We start from the raw sequence: 16,791 nt of genomic DNA, 5'->3' as shown, positions 1-16,791 counted from the left end.
GTAGGGAAATTCTCCTCTCACTAGAAGATCTATCCCCTTTCCTTGGCCCAAATGGGAGTCTTCACCTACTTCCCAAACTTCCTTGCCAACTTTCCCCTAGTTCTCTTGTCTGTGTTAAACTGCTCTCAGTCAGGGCTGAATTCCAAAACTGTCAGTACCCGACTCTTCTCAGCTAGGGCTGAAATCAGATGGAATTTCTCCTCAGCATCCAGTTCAGAAGTCTTTCTCTTCTCAGCTGATGCTAACCAATCAGATCTCTTGAAACAGCCTGTCACTCAAGGCTCAAAAATTAACCCTTCACAGTCCTTTATCAGTTTACACAGTACCTCTAAGCTTTTAAAAGCAGTCCATCACAGCCCCCCACCTGCAATAACAATGTGTCACATTAACAGAGGCATCCAGAGCAGAATTACACCCTTTTAAGTCGACTAGAAGGGAGTACCTGTGAGTGTAAAAGATGACACTAAGTTTGCTAATAGCTTTTCAGTAATTGATGCAAGCACTTAAGATGGTATTTGATTTAAAAAATAAGAACGGTGATTAAATTACATCCTAAACATAAAGCTTGCATCTGCACTATGAGATGTAACCACCAGAGGGCAGATTTGCATCACATTGCAAAAAATATGTACCTGGCGTAGACTATTTGTGCTGCAATTTTTCATCACTGATTTTGAAGACAGAAATCATAAAGATATATAAATGTGTATTCTTGATCATTCATTGTTGCAGAATCAGCTGTTAACACTATGCTCAAAACAGCCTTGTATGTATATAATTAAACATCTGAAAACTGTCACTGTTTTCTCTCTTCCTCAGCATTCTGGACATGAAATAGGGCTCATAACATCAGCAAGCTTTCCACTGCAGAAAATACTAAATTGTGGTGATAACTGGATGCTGAGAATGCTGAACTGTGAAGCTTAGGGTGGTGAAGGATATACCTGCCAAAACCCATATGCAAATCACAAACTGCAACAGCCACAGTAGGATCACCCTGGAAGCAAGCCAAGCCAAGCTCTGGACTTGTGGCCTGTCTGCTCATGTGAAAACACTGTGAGAACCAGCTCTTCTTTGTGGGTGGTGGGTACCTTTTCTATGGAAGCAGCACTTTCTCAAGCCACAAATAGAGATGTAAAATTTCTGGAAATTTTGAAGCTCAGAAAAAAACCCAGTTTTTTTCCGGGTTTTTTTTTTGGGGGGGCGGCGGAAATGTTCGGAAAAATTGGAAAAAATGCTAATTAGCACTTCTTTTTTCTTTTCCAGATTGAAAGTCATTCTGTTACTTTAGGAACATAAAATATGACTATGGACATTTTTACTTGGCATGAAATTATCACAACTAGCATATGTCTATCCAAACAATTACTACAAACAGAATACCCACCCACATGCAAAAACAAAACTGAAACCTTTTTTATTTTCTTCTGACAATCGCACCTCCTAAAGGAAGAAATGCATCTTGTTCTTGCATTGGAGAGTTCAGTTGGTAACCTAGGACTTGCTTGTCCTCAGTGCACAGAAATTAGATCAATCTGATACCATACGTATTTTTGATAAATTATTTGGAAAATATTTGAACACCTTGCCTTAAAATATTTTTTCATCATATTAAAATAAAATGTTCCATAATCATTTTTTCCCCTTTTCTCTTCTTTTTTCAATTTTTTGGAAAAAAACAAAAAAGGCTTCAGGAAAAAAATGGGAAAAAACTGTTTACCCCCCAATTTTTTTCATTTTTTTTTCAGGCGTTCACATCTCTAGGCACAAAGGATTATTTCTGGGTGCTGTTGCCTAATGCTTTGAATGTATTGCAGCCAGTTTGTAGACAAGTCATGAAATCCTATATCTAATTCTGAACAAGGACCTAGACATGAATTGTTATATCCATATATTAGGGCCAGGGACAGAGAAGGAAAATCTTTCTACAAACTTGGAGAGCACCCAAGTTTGCAGAAAAATCTCAAGCCTCAAATGGTGAAAGAGGGTTCCAAAAACCAAAATGTAGTGTTCTGTGCATGCACAGACAATGTGGCTTTACTGTTGTTGAGTTGGCTGCTGACAAGCAGGTGATCTGAGGCAATCCCCAACAGAGGATGCAAGCCTCCAGATGTTGACTGATTTATTGCCTGTGATTATCCTGATGTGATCAACTAATATTCCATCTGTATTCTGCAATGGTTTTCATATCCAATTTTGGTGCCACCTTGCTGGATATCATGAATTCTTGCATTTTAACAAACCTTTTCAACTCCATGCTATTGCAGAGCCACACGTGGCACTTATAGGTGACCAGTGTTCAATATTTAAATCAGAGCAACACCACCTGTGAGATCTAAGAAAAACAAAGTTCATGTAAATTATGCAAATGTAAATTGTACCTACTGAATAAGATGCAAAACAAATGCATTGTACTGGTAGGCTCTTTATATTTACAAGGTTCTAGCAGTATGTGCATGCATTTTATTTGCTTTCGTTTCTCTATTTACCCCTGTTGGGATTATTTATTTTAATGGTCATGCAGTCAACTAGTTTCAACAGGAAACATGCTTCTACCTATAATTTTGTTTTCTACCCAACCTGAATAAAATTCCCAGGAATTGTACCCTGCTACATTTCACATTGCTTATAAAATGGGGCACTACGCACCAAGCAGGCACAGGAAAGCATTTGGCACCCAAGATCAGCAGTCCATGCTGTGCAATGCTATGCAGGGTTACTCCAGGTGAGCCCTCTCTCACAAAACTTTAGCAATTGCAAAACAACAATAATGCAGGCAGTGCAAAAGAGAATCCGTTACAGTTGTCTTTCAAGTGAAAAGATCATTGTCAAGGGCAGAGAAACACTGGCCCTAATGCTTGTATGGGATCCAGAGGGTGCTCCCTGACAGAGTGATGACCGGCAGAAACACTCTGAGCAAAAAAAGAAATATATCAGCACAACCCTCTTTGGTGGCAAGATTGATGTGTGCCTCTCTGTTACTTCAATGTTTTGCCCACTCTCCCTCTACCCTGCCATGTACAACTAAAATGTTGTCAGCAATGGTACAAAGATGTCTGGCTACTGACATGATATTTCCCTCAGGATATTGAAACATAATTGATTTCCAATTGATGAAAGTTGCAATAATGTTAATGAAGTGGGTGTTCTTTAGGTTTATTTCCATCACAGTGTCCATGAGGGGGTATCTTGGGTTTTTTTGTTTTTTATATCTGCATGTATGTATGTGTGTGCGTTCACGTGTAAGTGTGTGTGCACCTGGCAGTCATGACAACCTCTGGTGAGTGACCCCTACTGGGGGCCTGGAGGATATTCAGAGAGGTGGCTGAATGAAGCCTCTGGTATTTCGAGGAGGTCTCCCATCCAAGTACTTGCCAGAGTCAACTTTGCTAAGCTTCCAAGATCTGACGAGATTGGGCTTGCCTGGGCTATCCAGGTCAGGGTTATGAGAACTCAAAGAGAAATAGATGGATAAGGAAAGAGGATAAGTAAAAGAAAGAGGGAAAGATGTTGCTGGGAAATGGGAATGTAGCACATGACCTGCTCTTGGATTTACTTGTGCATTTTCTTCCATGTCAGGAGTCTGCCTTCCCTCATTCCATTCCATGCAAAACAACCACAGCATTCAACCCAGCCCAGCCATGATATCTTCCTTTAAAAACAAAAAAACAAAACAAAATTAAAAAACAATCCTCTTCCCGAACGTTGATGTATGGGGAATGGCTGAAATTATTCAATGGTAAGGTTTCCCCCCCCACACATCTGACGAATTCTGCACAGGTGTTCAGCCTCACAGGGGCCAGGACACTGCACTAACAACAGGTGGGTAGAATAAAAGGGCAAACTTCATGTAAAACTTCAGTTTCATGATTTTAAAAAACAATTGTAGAAGCAGGGAGTCTCTCCCCCCCCCCAAAAAAATGCTCCAATCAAAAAATGGAAGGTACCCATCAAATAAATATACAGGTACCAATATAATTTAAATGGGGTACGGAGTCTCAACAGTCAGTCGATAAAAATGCCTCATAAATATCGGGCCATGGGATCTAAACTGAAAGGTCAAAAATTATATCATTGTTACCATTTGACAGTCAAAAGGAGTCCCTCTGACCCATAAACCAACATGTGTGAACTTCTATTCACATTTTTCTGGGCATCAGAACAGTCTCGTTCCAATCCAGGAGCCCTTCAGGGTATATGAGAAGAAATGAGATAGGAATACTCACATACTGCAGATTTTGACCTCTAATTGGGAGGGGCTCAGGTGCAATGACATCTGAAAAGTGACAGTCAGGGAATAGATTTCTTTTTTCTTAGAGTGAGAAAGATGGTCAAGGAGAGAAGAGCAGAAGTAGTAATGTTTTATCTGGGGGGGGAACACAAAAAAAATCACAACTAAAACAAAAGGCAAAACCTAAGATAAAGGTTCCTTAAACAATATTGGCATTGTGACCCTTGTGGGTGGGAGCTGAGAGCTGACTGGGCTAAATGCAGCAAGGGTATTAAAAAAGGCAGGTACTGAAAACATCTTTCTGCTTCAGGACAGAGTTCTGAAAAAGTTCTAAAGCTGTTTATGGCACTGCACTCCCTTAATATGACTCTTCCAGTTCTCCCACTATCAAACTTAGCTTTGCACTTCATAAAAGATACAGGGGAGTGTAAGCTTCCACTTTGGTGTAGAGTCAATTTGGTGTAGTGGTTAAGAGCTAATTTGGTGTAGTGGTTAAGTGCGTGGACTCTAATCTGGGAGAAGTGGGTTTGATTCCCCACTCTTCCACTTGCAGCTGTTGGGCAAGCCATAGTTCTGTCAGAGCTGTTCTTGAAAGAGCAGCTCTCGAAAGAGCTCTCTCAGGAACACCTACCTCGCAGGGTGTCTGCTGTGGGGAGGGGAAGGGAAAGGAGATTGTAAGCCACTCTGAGTCTCTGGGTGAAGGGCGGAGTATAAATCCAATCTTTTCTCTTCTTCTTCTTCAGTGTAAGATTTGCAAGCACTCTACCAGAAACCAGTCCCTTGGCCATGCAGGTATAATTGGAGAAGATGGCTTCCTTTGATGTGGTGAATCTGCAAATCCATCCTGACTTCTTCATAGATCCCACAATCCTCTTTCATATGCAACAAGTAACTTAGAAGGAACCAAAGACAACCAAAGAACCACAGACCAAAAAGTAACTCCTTGATTCTTGCACTATGAAAATTCCCTATTTTATTGAAAACGCAATTTTTAAAAATTAACAGCTAACATGAATAATTACTCCAGGTAAACCATGTTATTTAAGAGTGAAAATAGCATCACTGTACTATCTCCCTGGAGCTGCGATGGCTCAAGTGGTTAAGACGCTGAACTGCAGGCTGTGGAAGATCAGTAGTACAGCAGTTCAAGACCCGGGTGCCGCATGATGGAGTGAGCTCCCATCTCTAGTTCCAGTTCCTGCCAACCTAGCAGTTCGAAAGCAAGAAATTGCAAGTAGATAAATAGGTACCACTTTGGTGGGAAGGTAACAGGGTTCTGTGCGCCTTGGTGTTTAGTCATGCCGGCCACATGACCACGGAAACGACTTCGGACAGCACTGGCTCTTCGGCTTTGAAACGGAGATGAGCACCGCAACCCTAGAGTCGGATTCGACTGGCTTTCGAGCAAGGGAACCTTTACCTTTTACTATCTCCCTCCCTCTGTTTTTAAGTGCTTCAAACCTCTTAAATTATTCAGTTGCAGACTTCCTAGACTATTCAACTTCGCCTTATTTTCTCAGTCTCTAAGAGTCATTAACCAATTAAAGCTGGGCTCAGGTCCAGAAAACTGCAGAGGCCCCCGTACAAGCTTATCACACTGAAGAGAAATCCCTAAACAACCTTCTCTCCAGCTAGAATTGTAAGCATGAGCCCAATTTTTCATCGTCTTAAAAGGAAAAACTACATGTGCCAATGTCTGTGACAGATCTATAAAGTTCAGTGCATACTCCTTTGATTTTTTTTAGCTCTGTTACTTAACATACTAGGAACAACTTCTGAACTTGTTGTATTAGCTTTCTTCTTGCAGAAAAACAGTGGTGTTTTTTTTCCAAAGAAAAACATGTAAGGGTTATATCCAGTGCACCCACATGAAGCACTTCCATGTGAGCAATTGGATGCACACTGTACTTCAAGCGGTGGCAACCTCTCTTGCCACATGAGGTGATTTTTTTTTCAGCCTTAAAGCAGGGTTTTGCTACTGAAAGGGAGAAGATGAAAAAAATCCCCATGCATGAACAGAAAGATCTGTAGATCCCAGTCCAAGATTTATTACCTTTAAATATGGGGAAGAGGTATGGCTTAGTGGTAGAGTATCTACTAGGCATGCAAAAGGTCCCATGTTCAATCTCTGGCATGCCCAGTTTACAGGATCAGGCAGTAAGTGATGTGAAAGTCCTTAGGAAAGAGACCCCAGAGAGCCCCTGCCAGTCAGAGTAGACAGCACAGACTTTGACAGACCAAGGGTCTAATTCAGTATAAAGCAGAGCCATGTATTCAGGCCAATAACTTGTGCTTATATAAGACAAAGCATTCTGTATGCACAACCTGCTAAGACATTTGTTGCGTTAGCGTAAGGAAGATTTGGTCTACTGAAGAACTGTTCTAGGAACAGTTCTCAGTTTCAATCACACCACCACACACTAAGATTCTTGCAACAAAGCTTTTAATATTGTGTATAAAAATAAAATTACTCACATTTGAAATACTGATTATACCATTTGCAAAAAAAGAAATCTATAAAAGATAATGTTTCATAGGAACAGTAAGTCTGAATATTTTTAACTTCCTGTTCTTCCAAGGCACTACGTTAAAAAAATTCTCACCTTTTATGGAACACCTCCTTCATTTGAACTATACAGACTTCCAACAATTTTGGCAATTCTTTAAATTTTCCTGAATACACCCTATGAATATAATTAAGAACCTATTTCCAACAAGAACTTTTCTATGATTGTGATCCATGATCATTTAGGTCACAGTAATCATCTAAACAAATGTGGTTCCACCTGCATCAATGGGAATGCATGTGTTTGGCTTGCATTCAAGTAATTTGATTTAATACATTTACGGAGCAGGCCGCAAAGGAACAAGTAGAAACTACTTTTTTTGTCTTCATCTTTAAGAAAATGTGGCTAAGACTACAGAAGTAGCCTTACTATTGCATAGCTGCCAATAACACAAAATCAAATATATTATAAATTTTAGTTTAAATGCTATTCTAGAATACCACTTTCCTTTGGCATACAAATAACACTGTTTGGGAGTAGCTTGAATAATCTATACTTTTGGTCCATGCTGTTAATTCTATCATTATCATTCTTTTGTATATCCTCTTTGGTTAGTCAGAAATGCTTCAGAGCATGTTCTTCAGGCACCGTTGTTAGCTACACAAATGAAGGCCTTCCAAACCCACCACTTCTGCTACAGCAACAAGTTCAGTAAACTGTTTTCTTTTCTTACAGTTAAGTGCAACTTTCCTTCCATCTGAACAAAAGCAGTGGGTTAAACATTTAGTAGACGGTCTGCAGCACTTTGATTTGGTCCATTAAAAAACCAAGGTTGTTTGTAGGCACATCCAGCAACAGTATTGCTTTCTCTTTAACTAAGCCGTAGTTCCACATAGTCTGTTGGTTGTAGAAACCTCTTTGGTGTCAGATTCTGGTCTTCCTGAAACCACAAATGGCCAGGTCTGCAAATTAAAACAGCACTCCACATTAGCAAGAGGGAGGACAATATGCGGATATCAATACTTCTACCGTTATTTGCTATTGGTTTGGCAGCAATATTTTTCAATACAACATAATGGGTCACCAATAGTCACACTGAGGAGCACTACAAAAATAGTTTGTTCAAAAAGTATAATAAAATAGGAGTCTAGTATCACCTTAGGGACTAACAGAATTTATCACAGCTTAGCTTCTATGTGTCAAAGTTAACTTCATCAGATGCAAGGAGCCTATGTACACTTAAGTCAATGTGTTTATATTCACAGAAGCGGAAGAGAGGCACTGCAAAAAGGCTGGTTTAAAACAAGATAAACTGAACTGTAATAATTTTCTCAACACATTTAAGCCAATCACCACTTTTTAATCCCTTGAGAATACATATTAAAGCACACTCTCACCAGCGTACACTATTAGAGATAGCAGCCATTCCTTAAATACTGATAAACCACAACAAATTAGTTAAATGCTAAGATTTTACTAATAGTATTAGCGTTTGGGGGTGGGGGGCATTGTAAAGATTCTTTACATTCAGAAACAACTGAGAAACACTCCAGAAGAGTACTTTAGGCTGTGTGCTCTAGTCATGTCTTTCACTATCCTCGGCATCTGCTTTTTGAATTCCCATATCACCACCTGTTGGCCTGGTTTATTCCTCAATAAGATGTTAGATATCTTTGCCATATGAAACCAGTCCATCTCCAAGGGGTTTAGTATTTTGTTCAACTGTGAACCACATGGAAACGTGAATACATTCTTCAGTTTTTACCTATACTGCTAACATTATTCTGAGTTACTGGTATTTTGCCTTATGATTTCTCTTTTCATGAATAAAAATCATGATCTATTACACTTTTCTCAGAAACAAGAGTTTGACAGCAGGGTTTGGGGGCCAAAGGCACTGCTGTCAATTCCCAGTTTTACTAGGTTCACACAACAGTAAGAGAAAACACAAGTGTGTTCTGGTTTTTTTAAAGGCAGTAGTACATTTGATGGAGACGGGCAAAGTCTAACTGCATCTTCAATATAATTCTCTCTCTGCAAAAACCAGCAGAAATGCTATCAAGGATTTCAGAGATTTGGCAGAATTGTATTTAGGTATAGAACACATAACCTATAAGGGTTTTAAACTATAAAAATAGTAAGATTCGGTACTGATATATGAACTATATTCCTTCATTTTCGGCTGCCTAAGCTTCTTCATAAATTTAGTAGAGGCAGGGACAAGCACTTTTCACATGTGAAAAAGCCCTTTACACATGTGAATGCATGTACCTCCTACAAGTCTATGCAATGTATCTTTCCGTAAGAAAAAGCCAATGCATGTTTGCTTTACAAATAAAACCATGTACCAGTTCCTTGGTAAATAAACCATTTTGATCATATAGTCAGCTGCACATGTGTTGAGAGTAATATGAAAATTACTCGATGTGTGTACAACGAAAAAAACAAATGTACCCTGTACAAGGATTATACAAACATCACTATAACTTGTAACATTGTGTTTACAACAGAGCACCAGTGTGGTGAAGGTGGGGGGAGCCAGTTCAAATCCCAGCTCAGCTATGTCATTCACTGAATGGCCTTGAACAAGTCATCCTAGCTCAAAGCAGTTTACATAAATCTCTTCTCCTGCAATTTATCCCCGCAATAACCCTGTGAGGTAGACTGGGCTGAAAGTGCATGACTGGCCCAGGATCACCCAGCAAGTTTCCATGGCAGAGTGTGGATTTGAACTCGGGTCTCATAGAACCTAGCAAAAAAACCCTCATATCACATTGCCTTTCAAGAGACAGTAAGAGAGATCTAACAAATCTCCAGCATGCAAGCATCCTTCTACTTACATTGATGTTGCATACAATAAAAAAGGGAAATGCAATCCAACCCACTGCGACATTCATCTTAGGCCCGCTGAACTTGGCAGGTGCCTCTATTGATGCAAATGTAGATACACCTGCTATGTGCAACTAGTAGTTCATGACTACAGCTAAGGATCAAATGTAAAGCTCAACAGAACACAGCGATTTACAGCGCCAGTCACACCTTTCTACAACCATTGAAGTCAATGGGCTTAGCATAACTGTTTAGGATTGCGCTATCAGTGTGCTGCAACAGTGAAAAGGGCAAACAGAGAGATAAAAGAGACTTAACTATTCTCTCTCACTTCTGAATCTACCTTATATCGAATCAGAACATTGGTCTATCATGGTTAATATTGTCTATTTAGACTGGCAGTGGCTCTCTCCAGGGTCTCAGGCTAAGGACTTTCACATCACCTACTGCCTAGTAGTCCTTTGAACTGGAGATGCCAGGGATTGAACCTGCCACCTTCTGCATGTGAAGCAGAGGATCTTCCACTGAGCCACAGGCCTCCTTGCAACCACAATTTAAGTTCTTGTGAACCCAAAGTAAGCTCCCTTTTCAAACTTATTAGAGAATTCAACAAAAAAGCAACAAACAACCAAAAGGCTATAGCATTTTCTTCCCTATGAAGAACTGAAAAACCTGAGGCATTTTACTTGAGAAAGAATAGACATCTTGAGGGGACAGGGCTAAGATGTTTTATCAATTATGAATGGTGTGAGTAAAAGTGAACAGTAAGAAAGTTTCTTTAGAGTACAAAAAGTCATAACCATCCAATGAATGCAAAAGGAAGCATTTCATCTCATGCACAACTAAGTTACAGAACTACCACAGGATTTGTTTATTTAAAACCCAGCTTTCATCTAAGGAGCCTGCAGGTGGTGGATATGATTCTCTTCTCCATTTCCTCCATGCAACATTTCTGTTATGCTATTCTGTTATGCTATGCATAGGTTATACTATGGCAGAGAGAGAATATTACTTGTGTGAGTTCACCAGCAAGTTTCATAGCAAGTGGTGATCTGATCCCGGATCTTCCCATGTGTAGCCCAATGCTAGCATGTATCTGCTGCAAAAGGTACCTCCAATTACTTACCCTCAATAATGAAAACAAAAAATAGTCTAGATAAGGTTAACTACACAGAGAGGACAAATTAATTTCTAAAATGAGAGGCACCCAGAGGATATCTGCTTGCAAGATGCTGTCTGCAATGGCTCTTCTCCTAAATTCCACGAGTGTTTTAAGATGACAATAACTTACAGTCAGAAAAAAAATCCCTCTTTCCTTTTCAAGCATCTGACAAAGTGCATTTGGACTCATCGAAGCTTCTGCTCCAATAAATTTGTGATACATTAAAGACTAACAATACTCTCTGTTATTTCATGCATTCACTTTTATTTCTTGACAGAGTTCTTTTCTTTCACTCTTAAGAAGACACCTGCTTCAGAGAAATGCATCCAGAAGATAAAGCTGGTACAATTTCCAAGAAGACACTTGTAAGAGAAAACCCTTACACCACATCTAAACCTTAAGTGTGATTTAAACATGATACTGGCAGGATAGAAGAACTTACCTGTGGCCAGCATCTCCTGAACTGGACCCTGAACCATGAAGCATTTAACACTCTCGCATTCCAGTCCACCATTGCACTGGCATACTAACACTGTGCACATGGCCAGATTGTGGGACAATGGCCCAGTTTAGATCTTATTTAAAAGCCACAGTCATAGGCGGCAGGAATTAAGCAGTGCCATCTTGCATACACACAACACAACACAACAGGTTCTCAACTAGCAACTGGTGCTTCCCAAACTGTTTGTGGCTTTTATTATCCCTTTCATGCGCTGCCTCAGGGTGCCCTGTTTACAGAAAGGAGAAAGGCGCAGTGTATCTTTTAAAACACAGAACTTTTACCCTGCCAAAGCGTCGTCGCCTGGCAGGTGCTGGCTCCCGCCTGCGACCGCTGCACGAGGCGATTCCCCCCTCTGGCCCCGGCCCCGCCCCCCGCCGCGCTCACCAGGTTGAGGGGGTGCACGTAGCCCTTCTCGTAGCGGTCTTCCTGCAGCAGCTGCCGGAGGTGGGCGATGTAGCTGGAGGCCAGGCGCAGCGTGTCCAGCTTGGAGAGCTTGGTGTCGGGCGGCACCCAGGGCAGGCTGGTCTTGAGGCGCGAGAACGCCTTGCTCAGCACGCGCATGCGGGCTCGCTCGCGCGCGTTGGCCGCGTTTCGCTGGGTCTGCTTGCACTCTGCCGCGGCGCCGCGGCCGCCCGGTGCCTGCCTTTTCCCGCCCCCTCCCCGGTCCTCGCCCGGCGCTCCCGGAGCCCCCCGCCTCTTCTTCCTGGCGCCGCAGGCTTCCTCCTCTTCTTCCTCCTCTTCGTCGTCGTCTTCCGCAGCGGAGGAATTGCCCACGGAGGGGCAGCAGGGCTCTCCCCGGGGGCGCCGCTTGGAGCCCGGCGGCACTACGTAGTCCAGCTGCAGCCCTCTCAGGTCCATCTCCGCAGCTTGGCAAGCCCCGGCTCCCTCCCTCCCTCCGCCTCCCTTCTTTCCCAAGCTGGCTGGTGGGAGGGGAGGGGAGGGGTGGCTGAATGGCTCCGGGCTGGGGAGGGGAGGGCGGCGGCAGCGGGAGAGACACAAGAGGGTCGCGCAGGTCCAAGCCCCTCCCCACTTGCGCTCACCCACCTCCCCGACGCCCCTCGCAACCTGCAGCCCTTGCAGGTGCGCCCACCAGCCTGCCCTGCCTGAGCTCTTTGGCCCCGCCCCAGCAGAGCCGGTCGTCGCTGCTCTCTCCCCTCAAGGTGACTCCACTGCCGTCCAGGCTGGGCGGGTTGGCACCCGAGGCGCGCCGGCGCGCAGAGGGTCAGACGGGGAGGAGGAGAGAGAGGCGCAATTTAAGCAGCGCAGCCGAGGCCACCAAGCGCTCCGGCCGCGCCTTTGCTCCTCCTCCCCTTGCGGGTGGGGGTGGAAGAGGGGGTCACTGGCCGGCTGGAGGGACAGAACGGGAGGCTGCGCGACCTCCCGCAAGGACAGCGCTGCGTGGCGGCAGAGACTAAAAGGTTGCCTGGTCCCGGGTTCCGTGCGTAGGCGCGAAAGGAAGGGCAGCCTTGAGAGTCTTAAGGGCGATCGTGAAACTGCATCCCGTGAGCGACACGAACGGAAACGGTGTCATTGACATCCAATCAATCTTGGATCTCTATCCTAACCCACTCGCTTGGAACCCTGTTCCAGTTGGAATCAAAGGTAATCTGAAGCAATAGCTTCGGTAAACCCTCCTGATCTCTTTTTTAATCAAATGGAAGAGCCGGGCGCTCAGGAGTGAGAAAGAAAGGCGGGGCAAGATCAGTCCATCGCCATGGTGCAGAACCGCTGTTGCGCAAGCACAGACCCCGGATTCCTGACTCGTTATTAAACGGATCTGCACCTGCTGTGGGTTTTTATTACTTGGATGTAGGTAGCGCTCTTTCCTTATAAGGAAGGCAGGGGTTTCACAAGGCAGAAACTCCCCCTATTTTAGCCCAGAGGCAAGTTGCCAATGATAACCATTGATAGGAATTAGTCTTATTAAAATAAATAGGGCTTTATTGGGAAGAGGTGAACAAAAGAAAACGCATGAAATCGTCTGGAAGGGCATTTCTCTGAAATCGATGGAATGACGTCCCAATGGCAGATGGGGGGCTAGCGTCATTCATTTCAAAGATGCTTTGGCAGAGTTAATTTGAGTCATCGGAGCTCATCTCTTGGAGCAATTCTAACCAGGTCTACTCATAAGTAAGTCTCGTGTTAGTCAGTGGGGCTCACTCCCAGGATTTTTGCCGCCATTGCCTTGAGGATTGTCTTCTCTGTCACCCATTGTTAGTTCCAAAACTGAGTTCAGGAACATATGAATCGGCTGCTGAGCATGTGCAGAGTGTTCCCTTTATTACAAGCGTCCTATGCCTACATATTTTGGAAAGGTTTCGGGACATGCTGAAGTCTCCCCCGGAATCCATCCTTTCTTAACATGAACCGCCTTAACTGTTTGGCTTCGATTTCAAAAATTCCAGAAAAGGACTGGCTGCAGCATTTTCAGTGCGAAACTCCTGCCGATGCCTCCCTTCCGTGTCTGAGGAACCCTTTCGACGAGGCAGGCAGGCAGGCTCCTTCGGGATCATCATGACGGGGCGGTGGGCGGGGGCTGAACGGTTTTTTCGCCAGACGCTGACGGCTGCAGCAGGTGGAAATCTCTGTCCTTCATTCCTGCATCTGCAATCTTTTCGTTCCGTTCATCTTCCCACCAGACTGACGTTGGCACCTTGAGTCTCTGGGCACAATTTCCCACGAGCTGATAATCCCCCCCCCCCCCAGCTTTTTATTTAAATGGAAGAATCTCTTGCCGCCGCCGCCCCATCACGGGCAGCTTTTCCCAAGCTGAGACGATTGGTGGGAGCTCTGAAATGCATCCTGTGTCGGACTTGGCACTCGGAGGCCCTGAACTTGGGCTGACACCGGGCCGCAGTCTTTGGCTCTGCTTCCCCCAAGCAGGTGGCTGGCTGGCCCCGCTCTACGCCGGTTACTTAGCCGTACTCCTGGATTATCCGTATCAATACATATATATATATATACACACATACACATGTGTAAGTCCTGCCCACCCCCACCCCCCCCGCCGCCGCTCCTTCTCTCTCCGGGTTGTTTATACAGGTGCAGTCTGAACTCCTTCCTTGCTAAAGATTAATGGGGAGGGAAGTGCTGAATTTCTCTAAACAGTGGTGCAAATCTTGGTGCCCAGTCTTAAAAGCGCTGATGGCAAACATTGCCTTTCATGCTTAGCGAACCGCTCCTCCGTAGGCTGCACTTCCTGAGATGAGGGCTTTGGGGGCTTCATGACTCAAAGAGAGAGAGACCCCCCCCCTTAGGGTGTCCCAGCCGCCTTAAGAAGAGGGGGCGCTTTCAGAGTTCCTTCCTGCCTTCCCTCTGCGTTTCAGAGGTGTGTAGAGTCCGCTTGTGGTGTATGACTGATGAAGAGAAAGCACTCTGCGTGTGCTCCAAGGCACACACTCTAATTTCACAATTTTCTGCCATTAAACTCTAGCTTTGTAATAAATCCCTTGGAGGCTGGACCCCCCCCCCTTTTAAATTAAGGCCACTGGGAATTGTAGCTTTCCATTTAACACTGGAGAAAAGCGAGGAAAAGACAGGCCTTGTTTTCTCTTTACCCTAGCTGACACTAGTAGGATGGTTGCAGTGAATTGTCTGGGAGGACGCCTCCCCCCCCCCAATGTAGCAGTTCCACTGAAGAAAAAGGGGGGCGGGAAGGGGCTTGTGTGCGCCACATTTGTTCTGCGCCTGGGCAGCCTATCCTCTTCCCAAATAAATTATTCGCTGGAGGTGGAGGGGATTACCTAATGCTTCGGCTGGGTCCATAAGAAAACTTCGGGAAACTCCTGTAGTGGATGAGAATGCTCCCTTCTTGGACCCATGCCATCTGGTTTCAAAGTGTTGGGTGATAGTGAGATATTGAAAAAATGGTATTTAGCAGAGATAAAATAGTCCAGCAGAGCCAGAGTAAAATAATTCAGACTGAGAGTCCATATGTGATTAAAATATAAAATTTTTACTAAATTCTAGCATAGGAAGGGTAACTGGGATGAAAATAACAACAGAGCATAATCGGCTACATCCTTACTTTACAAAGACAAAACTAGAAGAGAGACATTATGGCTACTCTTCTTCTTCTTCAGAACACCAAACAAAGACAGGAAGAGAAACCATAAAATGGTAATACACCTTGACACTTTAGTCCTGTAATGTATCTAGTCCAGACAAGTCCAGAGACAAACGTCGAGCTTTGCTCCAAGAGACAATGGACTATGCGGATCCTAGCCCACTCCAATCAGGGGGCTAGGTTCCTGGCCGAGAGCCTATGGGGCTCTTGGCCACTGTAAATAACCTATAGGGAAGTAGGGGTGTGTTTTGGGTGGCGGTTTCTCGGGGGATATAAGCCGCAGGGGTTCCGGTTAAGGAACTTCAATAAGATTCCCGTGGCGGTGCTGGGCTGGGGCAAGTTCCAGGTACAGTTCCAAGACTTTAATGGCACACTGGGACGTTTCTCTGCCCCCCCCCCCATCTCCCTGGATCTAGACCCGGTGGTACAGCCCATTCGCATCAAGGCCTGGATGCCGCCCCTAGCAGTGAAACCAAAAATCGAGGCCGAGCTAGATCGCTTAGTGGAACAAGGGGTCCTGGAACCAGTCGCTTCGGCACGGTGGGAGACCCCCCATAGTCACCCCGGTGAAGCCCAACGGGGACGTGTGCATTTGTGCTGACTATAAATGCACGCTAAACAAGGCTCTGCAGGCACACGCTTATCCGGTGCCGGTGGCGAGCCATGTGTTGGCAGCTTTGGTGGGGGTCCAGGTTTTTGGCAAGTTGGACTTGGTACATGCGTATCAACAACTGCCGGTTGATGCCGCCATGGCCAAAGCCCAAACGATCACAACACAAAAGGGGGCGTTCAACGTTCACCGCCTCCAGTTCGAAGTCTCGGTGGCGCCAGGGATTTTTCAATCTTTTATGGATTCTCTCCTGAAAGGCATCCCCGGGGTTCAGCCATTTCTAGACGACGTGCTGATTGCTGCGCCGGACGACTCATCCTTCATGGACCATCTGCGGGCTGTTCTACAGCGTTTCGATGCAGCGGGGCTCAAAGTTAAGCAGGAGAAATGTCTCTTGGGGGTGCCGTGCATCGAGTTCCTGGGCTTCGCGGTCGATGCTTTGGACATCCATCCCACCATGGACAAGGTGACCGCCATCACGCAAGCACCGCCTCCAGAATCCAAGTCCGAACTTCAGGCCTTTTTGGGGCTCCTGAACTTCTACCACTCCTTTTTGCCCCTCAAAGCTGCAGTCGCAGAACTACTCCATCGCCTCCTGGACAAGTTGGCACCTTGGGTCTGTGGTCCGCCACAAGCAGCTGCGTTCCAGGTGGTCAAAGACCTGCTCGTCTCCAATGCGGTCCTGGCGCATTTCAATGAGGCTCTCCCAGTGGTGCTGGCCTGTGACGCTTCCCCCTATGGGGTGGGCCACAGGCTGCCAGACGGCCGTGAGGTCCCGGTTGCATATTATTCCAGGACTCTGTCAGTGGCTGAGCGCAATTAGGTGCATATCGATAAGGAGGCGCTGGCGATTGTGGCGGGGTGAAAAAGTTTCACCACTATCT

At 44.8% G+C, this 16,791-nt stretch overlaps 1 protein-coding gene across 1 annotated transcript; it reads right to left on the bottom strand.

The window, feature by feature from the left end:
• Positions 1-6,854: 6,854 nt before the first annotated feature.
• Positions 6,855-12,089, bottom strand: MSC (musculin). The gene is made up of 2 exons (XM_015423894.1): positions 11,616-12,089; positions 6,855-7,700 (listed from the first exon to the last, which is right to left on the bottom strand). Exons 1-2 carry the CDS (start codon positions 12,087-12,089, stop codon positions 7,614-7,616), a joined length of 561 nt encoding a protein of 186 aa, XP_015279380.1. The 3' UTR covers positions 6,855-7,613.
• Between the last annotated feature and the right edge of the window lie 4,702 nt (positions 12,090-16,791).

This window comes from Gekko japonicus, unplaced genomic scaffold (assembly GCF_001447785.1).
Source record: "Gekko japonicus isolate JY-2015 unplaced genomic scaffold, Gekko_japonicus_V1.1 scaffold289, whole genome shotgun sequence".
NCBI lineage: Eukaryota > Metazoa > Chordata > Lepidosauria > Squamata > Gekkonidae > Gekko > Gekko japonicus.
Note: the sequence above shows the minus strand (reverse complement) of the source record. Positions and strands in the feature narration are given on the sequence as shown.